The sequence below is a fragment of the Haliotis cracherodii genome, unplaced genomic scaffold (assembly GCF_022045235.1).
Source record: "Haliotis cracherodii isolate W230 unplaced genomic scaffold, xgHalCrac1.p SCAF_1, whole genome shotgun sequence".
NCBI classification, from domain to species: Eukaryota; Metazoa; Mollusca; class Gastropoda; order Lepetellida; family Haliotidae; genus Haliotis; species Haliotis cracherodii.
In genome coordinates, this window is record NW_027266264.1 from 59039318 (window position 1) to 59050066 (window position 10749).

General features: G+C 44.8%; 1 protein-coding gene across 1 annotated transcript; it reads right to left on the bottom strand.

Annotated features, from left to right (window-relative positions):
* Positions 1-5398: 5398 nt before the first annotated feature.
* LOC139456422 (uncharacterized) lies at positions 5399-10015 on the bottom strand. The gene is made up of 3 exons (XM_071238127.1): positions 9648-10015; positions 7703-8025; positions 5399-5637 (listed from the first exon to the last, which is right to left on the bottom strand). The coding sequence occupies exons 1-3, from the start codon at positions 10013-10015 to the stop codon at positions 5399-5401; spliced, it is 930 nt and encodes a 309-aa protein (XP_071094228.1).
* Between the last annotated feature and the right edge of the window lie 734 nt (positions 10016-10749).

Sequence of the window (10749 nt, forward strand, 5' to 3'; positions counted from 1 at the left end):
CTGTAAATAACTTAAATGACCATTGTGTAGACATCCAGACTATGCAATTAACATCGTGTCACGGTCACGTGACACCAGCCCTGTAAAATTATTAAACAACAATACAGCAGCTGTAAAACAAACTAATACCAATCTGATGTAATTAACGCAACTATCATCGTTGTGGCGTGACAACTCCTCCAAAAGGTCAATTCCTATTATCAAATTGCCTAACCTATTTCACCCAACCAAAACCGTAATCCAATCAATCAATCTTTATTTTAAGTACTGAAAAGGCCATGGGCCTATAGTACATATATACATACAGTAGCAATGGGTGCAATAGGAATTACATATATCGTAACAAAATATCACATCTATAACGCAGAGGATCTGATGTTCATTGCATGATATATGTACATTGAAAGATATTTTGTGACTGTTTCATTTTGGGATGACATGAGGATATAAAATTTGTCTATTCTAGGATTCAGATAAAAATATTTATGTATGTATTCTTTTCTGATATTTGCATACAATGGACAGACTAGCAAAAAATGGTATTCATCTTCTATCTCTTGGCAAGTACAATATTTACACAATCTGTTTTCCCTTGGTATCGCTAAATGTCTACCTTTTTCTATTAGAAGGTCATGAGAACTACATCGGAAACGGGATAGTGCTGTTCGGAATTTCTTAACATTTATTTCCAAAAGATATTTTTCGGTCAGAATGAATGATTTAAAACAGGTGTAATGTGATGGTTTGTGAACCTAGTGAAGAGTACCACTTTTGAAAATACATATCTTTTAACCTTTGTCTTAAATTATATATGAAACGATCTGGTACTGTTACATGATGTCTCTCCAAATGTACTCATACCCGCAAGATTGGAGTTGTATCTTTTTGACACCCGAGGCCAAGTTATTTTTACCACTGCTATCGCAAAGAATCATCATGTTATAGCAGTTCTTTGGGAATCTGGTATTTGGCATTTTAAGCAATTTTATCCAATATTTTATTACTTTTATGTAACTAAATATATACATTGGGTCTCTCCCACATTCCCCGTAAACTGTAACATTTGGAATGTTGGAATTTACTCCTAAAATCTTTTATACGCAAATAGATGTTACTTCTCTATTGTATCATAGTTCTCTAGGCCCCAGACTTCAGCACCATAGAGTAGAATAGGACTGATCTTAGAGAATGTTTCATAGCTAATATTTCCAAGGGGTTTTAGGTTTTGTAAAATGCCAATCAAAATCTTTTTGGCTTGCAGTGCGGCTTTTTTGTTGCAATGCAGTGACCAAGTTAGTCGATTTGTAAAATGTACCCCAGAATATTTGTAACTTCTTACAACCTCAAGTTTTTCACCTTTATATAGCCATTTTTCTCGTTTTGATAATTTCCCTCCATTTTTGAAAACTATAACCTTTGTCTTATCGATATTGACCTTCAATTTCCATTTGTTACAATAATACTCAAGTTCATTTATTAACTTTTGAAGTCCCGGTATTGTGCTCGAGAACATAACTATATCATCAGCAAAAAGGAGTAGAAAAAGTTTAATAGTTTCTGGATGGAGTTGGATACCCTCGTTACAATTTTCAGATATTTGTATCGAAAGTTCATTTATGAAAAACCGTAATTAAGGACACGTTATTTGTTTTAGTCAATCAAGATTATTTGTTTTAGTCAATCAAGATAATTCCAGTACTTTTAGACCATAACAAGAGGTCAGCGATTTTATATCAAAACACCATAAAGAAATTAGAATACAAAACCCAAATCTAGAAGCAAATGGTATACAAATAATAAATCATAACAAACAAATATTTTTTAACTTATCCTATCTCACACTTTGCATTTCGCCCTTCTTCTTCGATTCAATGTAGCCCCCAAGCCCCCCTGTATCTCCACGGTTACGTCCAAAAGCTAGGTCAATTACGTGCCTCTCGTGCACGGCGTGCCTGCTTGAACTGACCACGTGTGCGCCTCACCAATTCATTCTCTTTCTCATCGACACCATGTGGTGACGTGTTTGAATATCAGAGAATTGTTTGTCCTTCGGCAAGTTGACAAGAATCCTAGATAAAATGGGGAAAAATGGACAAAAAAACTCCCTGCTTGTAAACAATGCAGACGTACCTATTGCACGTCTGATCCCCACTCATTATGTTGCGGCTGTCGGGGACGGTGCACCCCAGGTTCCCGATGTGCGGGATGTCATTCCCTAACCATCTCCCCGAGGCAAGAGAGTTAACTGACTATAAAAGTCCAGTTTCCACCCTTGCCGAAATAGGCTGGTATTATGGAGTTACATTTTGGCTGGACTAACGAGTTTATGCATAGTCCAATCAATATCGCGCACCGAAATCGAAATCCGGTTCGTAAACTGTCGTGCAGATTTCGGTCGATCGCAGGATTTGCAAAGCATCTGCACCGCCAACTCGTTGTCAGCAGATATTTTCCAAATCTTATCATGTTTTTAATCAAGGTGCTCACGTGATTTGGTGCATTTCGCGATGTAAGACCCGTTTTATCACAATATAGATCTTGGATTATCAATCAGATCGTCCTGTCTGGGCGCCACAATTTTGTGTGAAGCAAACGTAAGTGATACGAGAGGTGGAATCTGATTGGTCCATAGGAGAGGCTTAGAAGGGACATAGCTGGTAAAAGCCACTAGTGGCGCTACAATCCAGCCCAGTAATTCCAGCCTAGTTCGGCAATGGTGGAAACTGGACTTTTAAAGTCAGTTAACTCTCTTGCCTCGGGAAGAGTTTCCCTAACTGACTTGGCGTTTAAAGTTTTTACCTGCAACGTTATCGTCGTCATATTGTTGATCGCAGTTCCAAAGAGGGGGATTCCAAGGCTCCCCAGGCTGCGAGAGATACGACCGTCGATATTACTACCTCTCGTGTCGTTTTAGATCGTCACACTTCGGTGCGAAGTAAACCCTTCAAGACGACAGATCGGCACTCCCACGATCGGCGCTCTCGTTCCAAGAATTAGCGTTCCCGCTCCCAGGATCGGCGTTCTTGCTCACAGGATCGACCTTCCAGCTCGTAGGATCTGAGATCTTGCTCCCAGGATCGGCATTCTTGATCGAGTTACCATGCTTGCTCCTCGGCAGTTATCGAACGCTCGTACCATGGTCGTCATCATTCCTGCTCCCGATCGTCTTCAGTGGATCACCCTTGGGACAGTTCTCTCTACGACAAAGATTGGTCATCGGTCGTTGAGTATCACCATAGCGGTTATCCTCACGAGACCTTCCCATTGGTTGATGCCAACGCGGCTCGTCACCAGGGATGGGATGCCTACCCGATCTACCATGACTCTTATAACCATCGTCCCGAATACGCTTACTCACGCTTTCCTGACTACCGCTCTTATGCTGGCTACGTCTACCTGCCTTACAGGTAACAGGATCGGCGTTCACCATCGTATGAAGAACGCGATCGTCAAAGTCATTATGGGAGCCGTTCTCATTCAGGACAGATCGTTGGAACGTAATCCCTCTTCGTCGGCTCCTCCGGACCCCTGCCCACCGGTCCTACCCACGAGTTGGGATCCCAGGGATCAAGAACAGACTTCGGAAGCATCGTTCGACTCTCTTGTGAAAGCAATATCAGGATCGGGTGATTCGGCCGCTACTTCGGGCAATCCCGGTATCCAGATTCAAGTAGCTGACAGTTAACAGCCGTCAGGCGTTCTTGACGATTCCTCGTCACCGCTTTCCTCGGTCGGGAGTTTTGAACCCACGGACCCTGAATCGGTCCTGCATTGGATCGCTGATAAATTGCAGTTACTGATCGGTTCTCCAGATTCACAGTTCCATCGGCTAGCTCGTCCAAGATCACGCTCCCTCCCAGACCGGGACCGCCTCCGTGGTCTAGCCCGGAGAGCGGAAGGTCCAGGGTTCAATACCCGGCCGCGTCATACCAAAAGACGTTAAAAGATGGTACTTGTTGTTACCCTGACCGGCGCTCGGCATTAAGGGGCTAAAACAAGGACTGGTCGGCTCGGAGTCAGTATATTGTGTGTCTGAGTGGGGTATTCATGTTAAACTGCGACATGGTATCTCAGTAAGCTAGCACTATGAATCGGCATCAGTCCGGACTAGTACAAGCAGCCACGCACACCCACCCACACCCACGTGCATGCACTGCGCTATATAAGTGCAATAATCTTGGACACGACTTTAAACCCCATATCACCTCACCCTCCCAGACCGTTCTTACTGAACATTACCCCCCCCCCCCCCCCTTTGGAATGTTGCCTTCACATCAATAATCTCGAGTTCAAGGCAGCCATTATCCCGATTTCGAATTGGTCGAACCTTTTCTGGACCCCTCCTCATGATCTAGTCTGACAACGCGGCGGTAGTCCATCAACAGGATGTCCCTACTCTCACTTGCTCTCGAGTTTTTTCTTCTCATCAACTCGCTCACCACACATGTCCGTGCTCTGCACATTCCGGGGGTATCCAACGTCAAAGCAGACTCCCTGTCCCGACCAGACAGACTACACCAACCGAGTGGTCTCTTCATCAACAATCGTTCCAATGGATTTGCCAACTTTATCGGGCGCGGGAAGTAGACCTCTTCGCCACCCGCTCTCAACGCTCAACTATCCCGATTCATATCTCCCATCCCCGACGCTCGGGCTTGGGAGCATGACGCGTTAGTGATCTCGATCTCGTGGGAAGGTCTCAATGCCTAAGCCTCTCCCTCGACAGGGCTCCTTCACCGGGTCGGCACTAATAGCCTGTCTCTGATTTTGCTCGCGCCCTATTGGCCAGCACACTGGTTCCCCACCTTGCTAAGGCTCGCCGACTTTATCCTCGATTTCATCCTCTTCCGCTCCGCGACGACCTCCCCCTTCAGCCACTCTCTCGGTGGCTCCATCAGTCTCTGACAACGCTCCATCTTTGCGTTTGGCGCAACTGGTTACTCCCAGCGGGTAGCAAAGACCATCACTGCTGCCCATCGTGCTCTACTGTGTTGGACTTGGAAACTTCGGGGATCTACGTTGGCAACCTACCTCGCGGCTATTAACTCCGTCATTGCCACTACGTCCGGTGCGAAGGTTTCCACGGTTACGGAGCAACAATCGCACATCCTTCCCTACAAATTAGCCGACCAAGCTGCTCTTTGTCGGCCTCCTTGGTGGAACCTAAACGTTATTTTTCAACACATGGTTTACGGCGATTACGAACCACTGTCGGAGACGGACTTCCAGACAATCGTCTTTTTGTTGGCTTTGGCCACCGCTGCACTGGTTAGCGAAACTCATGCTTTGGATGTCACAAGGGTCCAGTTTGACAGATCCGGAAATTGCAAAACGTTCCTTGGGCTCCGTTGGGATTTCGTGGCAAAGAACCAACTTCCCCGACAGCCGGACCGGCTATTTACGATTTCCCCGATCTCGGCTTTTTGGGGGATCGAACGACCATGAAGACCTCTCCTTGTGCCCGGTTCGGGCACTTCGAAAAATATCTCGATGCGTCTCGCCTCCACAGACGTTCCCGGAAGAGACTTTTCATCCCATTGTCAACCGTGTCTTCGTCGGCAGTTTCTTGTTCGACACTATCCTTCTGGCTCCGCTTCATCATTCTGCGAGCGTATACATTCGCCGGGCTGCTTCCACCTACAAAGTCCAATCCTCACGAGACTCGTGCGCTTACTTCTACCATGACCCTCCACAGTAACTGCACCCTTTCAGCCATCGTGGAAGGGTGCTTTTGGAAGTCTGATTCTTTTTTCTCGTCTCACGACCTTCGCGACATTTCAGTCACAGACGTACAAGGGCTCCACAAGTTCGGTCCGTTGGCGACGGCACAACAGCTGTCTCGCCCCTGTTCACGCAGATAATAAACTGCTATACTTTGTTATCCTCGCGGGTTCCAATTATACATACAGTATTAATCATTGAACATTTTACGAACATTAGTATTCCAGTTATATCACGGCGTGTCAGCTTAATGTGGGAGGAAAGCCCGAAGTGATGCAGGTCTTCAACGTTTACCACTTCGGTGAAACCCACGAGCACGGGTACGGTGCTGACAAACCTAGAAACATAATCGGGGCGAACCGGGATTCGTACCCACAATCATAGGTTTCTGGCGTGCCCAAGGGACGCAACTCTGCACAGCGAATCGCGGCGCCTTAGACGACTGGGCCACCCGTGCCCCCTTTTCCCAGATCGAGTCTCTTATGGAGGGTGTATTAGTTAGTCTGTAGAGACCTATAAGTCTTAATGTACGAAGTGAACAATCGGTGCGTCTGATCATATACATTCAGTCACAATGGTACAAGGGTTCAGCAAGTTCGGTTCGTTTGTGTTCGCACCTCAACTGTCTCACGCAGAACACAAACTGTTATACTAGGTAATCCTTGCGGGTTACACTTGTATATTATACAAAACAAATAATTAAACATTTACTTGGCGTTACGTGTATTTTGATGCGTCGGGTTTCCCATTCATACACTCGAATGTGTTAGACGAGTTACCAAACTCTGTGGTCCGTTGGGGATAGTTGCTGTGTTTTGTTTGAAGAATTGATGTCCTTCCAGGATCGATTTTAAGTCGTCTACCGTTTTCGCTTGTGCGTTTACAGCGGTTGTTTGTGTGTTTTTTCTCGCTCACGAGTTTATGTCTTTTAGACACAAGACAGTTTTCAAAATCCTAAAACAAATTGAAAATGACACTGTCTAGAGCCAGCTTCTCACGCACATCTCACGGTTGTAGTCTATACAGGTTAGGGTATCTGCGGCCCAGCATCCAAAGTGTGAGATGGGATAAGTTTATAGATTTGGATATTTTAGTAAAAATTGTATAATTATTTATATACTTATCCTATCTCGCACGCGATAGGCCCACCAGACCATCCCCGCATCTCATTTACTCTAGCCTTATTAGCTCTGCGAAAGAGAATGAATTGGTAGAGGCGCACACGTGGTCAGTTCAAGCAGGTACGGCGTGCACGAGAGGCATGTAATTGACCAAGCTTTTGGACGTAACCGTGGAGATGCAGGGGGTTTCGGAGGCTATTTTTATTTTCAGAACCTGGAAACATGACTCAAGCACGTTCCCACATAGGATCGAAGAAGAAGTTGGAAATGTAAGGATAAGTATATAAATATACAACTTATACTATAATTTCGAACACTATAAATATATACCACTGGATCCTAAAACAAATAAAATCTGAAGACTTAGAATCCCTCAGTCAAAGAGGCAAAATTCACGCCATCCGTGGCATGAAACGGACCAAAAAAACACCAAACATAAAAAACTCAACAAATTCCAATACATAAAGCAAATAATCTAGCAAACCATTTCTCAGCCAGTAGTAGCAATAGCAACTTCAATAAGGAATTCCAAAAACAACTACAAAATTAATATAAATTCTCCAAATTACCCAAACCGCTCTACCTTAGATAACTTCGCCCGCTTAGAACAATATATACTACACCGCAAAAGAAACGCGAGTACTGTGTGACTGTGAAATATGGTTTATTCACAAAGCGACAGAGAGGTCAATTATGATAAGTCTGAGACAGTTCATGTTTTGCATGCACATTGACCACAGTCCATGGAACGTTCTTGTAAGTTCTTGCTTTGGGCCGATCACTCACATGGAAATGGTGGGGTGGGAAATGTCAGTACCTCGTATGCCCTCCCCGGGTGTTCAACACAGCCATACACCTACGGTACATGGAGTGTAGCAGGCGGTTCACAAAGGCCATAGGCACCTGTGCCCACACCCTGACGAAAGCTGCCTCCAGATCAGCACGAGTTCTTGGTGTTGGTACCACCTGGTTCAGCCGTCTCTGTATTTCATCCCACAGGCGCTCGATCGGTTTTAAATCCGGGCTCATAGCCGGCAATGGCATAGTTTGGATGTTGTGCTGGTGCAGGAAGTTCCTGGTGAGCCTGGCCGTGTGGGGACGCGCGTTGTCCTGCTGGAACACGTGGTTCTGGTGATGTGCGAAGTAGGGAACGATGTAAGGTCTCAGGATCTGGTCAATGTTACTAGAAGACCAACCTGTAGGTCCCGTGACCAAATCATGGAAACAAAGGTTTGAAAGTGTTTTTGAGTTTCCTGATGTATACAGAACAATTTTGACTTGGGCTGCCCGGTTGAAAATCCCGGGCATTTTGGGGAAGGGTCAACAAAGGTCACTCAGGGGTCAAAATTCAAAATTGTGTCGATATGCATATCAAATTACTCGTCCAGTCATAAGATACCTAGAAATATATAGTTTGTTATACTTCCGACCTTAAATGGGGGAGCTATGGCCAAAAACGTTGAAAGGTCAACGCACTTTTGGCAGTCGGTGAAATTCACAAACACAGTTAACATTGTCCGATAGTCATGATTTTAGTGTCTAATAATATGTTTTCTGACATGACAAATTCAACCAAGCAACTTTTAAAAGTAAAAAGGGTTACCTTGGCCTTGAAAATCGAAAATGGTTGGCTGCATGAAGAATTGTAATGCTTCAGCAAAGTCACAAGATCATTGGCCAATAACGCAGCATATTTCAGAATCCATTGTCCAGTAATGCTTTTCTAACCTTACTTTAGTGCACAGTTCATCATCCTACTCTGTGTCATACCAATCAGATGCAGAGTCGGAATCACTGTCACAATCACTTGAATCTAGAATCTGTGTCCGATTCTACAGAGCAGTTTGCTCTGGCATCACTCAGATGTTGAGGCAGTGCTGGCTGTGAATACCGTATTGGCAAGTAAGCATTTCTGGACAATGGATTCTGAAATATGCTGCGTTATTGGCCAAGGATCCTGTTTCCAATGACTTTGCTGAAGCATGGCAACCATTTTCGATTTTCAAGGTCAAGGTAACCCTTTTTACTTTTAAAGAAGGTGCTTGGTTGAATTTGTCATGTCAGAAAACATATTATTAGACACTAAAATCATGACTATCGGACAATGTTAACTGTGTTTGTGAATTTCACCGACTGCCAAAAGTGCGTTGACCTTTCAACGTTTTTGGCCATAGCTCCCCCATTTAAGGCCGGAAGTATCACAAACTATATATTTCTAGGTTTCTTATGACTGGACGAGTAATTTGATATGCATATCGACACAATTTTGAATTTTGACCCCTGTTTGACCTTTGTTGACCCTTCCCCAAAATGCCCTGGATTTACAATCGGGCAGCCCAAGTCAAAATTGTTCAGAATACACCAGGAAACTCAAAAACACTTTCAAACCATTGTTTCCATGATTTGGTCACGGGACCTACAGGTTGGTCCTTGACTATGTAGTGTTGCGCTGTGATGCCATTCCCCCTGCCAGCGCTAATATTGTGAAACACATGAGGGCCAATTCTCTGGCTCAGGCCTGTAGCACCCCAAACCATGATGCTCTGACCACCCCACGGGTCTCTTTCCACCACACAATGGTCCTTATAGCGTTCACCCCTCCTTCGCCACACCCTCACTCTCCCGTCAGACGTGGATCCACAATACCGGCTCTCGTCAGAGAAGACAATTGTCCTCCATCGTTGATGCCGCCAATGTCGGTGTTGTGTAGCCCATTTCAGCCGTGCCTGGCGGTGGCGGGCGGTGAGGGTGGGCACTCGAGCGGGCCGACGGCAATACATGTTGGTAGTCAGCCGACGTCCTTACCGTATGTCACTGATCGGTCGCCCTCTAGTGCCAATGGTGTTTCGAGCTGTCACACTGGCTGGTCTGAAGCGATCCCGTAGGTGTTGGCGGTGGATGAACCGATCCTGCCTGGGCGTGGTCACTCGGGGGCGTCCACGTCGGGCGCGGTCTGCAGTGCTGTTTGTGATGTTGTAGCGCTGCTGCAGACGGTGGATGTTGCTGACGTGAACATTGAAAGTGTTGGCCACAACCTGGGACCGTTGTCCAGCTTGTAATCGACCGATCGCTTGTTCTCTCTGTTGTGTGGATAATCGAGGCATACCTTCCGCTTCAAAATTACGAGTGCCAGAAAGGCAGTTCAGGTTGATTTTTATACCCATAGCCTCCATGAGTTACACGAGCATGTTGGTGTCCACGGCAAAGCATGGTAACTGTCACCCATGGCCTTGGACAAGGCTCCGTTGTGGCGACTAATTTCAGGCCTCGTTGTACCGTTCGATGGAATGTTTGTCTCACAAACGCATCAGGACGTCACGTAATATTCACACCTACAGTCTTGACATATATTTTCCGCATTTTACCATATAAAATTAATATTTTACAATCTCGCGTTTCTTTTGCGGTTCAGTATATCAAAACGGGCCAACTGAACCGACAACACACAGTAGGGATATTATTATCTTAACAGTTGAAAGGGAAATAAATTTCAAAGGTCAATTCTTTAACCAATATTCATTTTAATATAACATCAAGCTACGCTGGCAAATCTTGACAGATGGTTAGTCATGTACACACACAATGAACAGTTTAATCAAACATGTAAATAAAAGCGACAAAAAAACATTTCCTTAATGATAAGAAATCTCTACTAAAAGCAGATCACATTGTACGATTCCGACTATATCATAAGCATGTGTTTATAAATCACTATGACAGTGATGATACCAGGTGTTCGCGAAAATGTGAGCGTCTCCTGCCCAGATCAGACTTAATTAAATTTATACCATATAGATAATAAAATAATATAAGGTTACATCGCCTGTAGAACAGAACACTTCAAACCACCTAAAGCCGATTTTGGAACGTTGTGTTGATACAGGTTTAGATCATCGAAGAAGTGTTC

Coding starts and splice junctions, on each gene's coding strand:
- LOC139456422 (XM_071238127.1), bottom strand. CDS start 10,015: ATGGAGGCTATGGGTATAAAAATCAACCTGAACTGCCTTTCTGGCACT. Junction 8,026..9,647: donor CGACCGATCAGTGACATACG/GTAAGGACGTCG, acceptor TTGGTCTTCTAG/TAACATTGACCAGATCCTGA. Junction 5,638..7,702: donor CCTGCTACACTCCATGTACC/GTAGGTGTATGG, acceptor TGGACTTTGTAG/GTGGAAGCAGCCCGGCGAAT.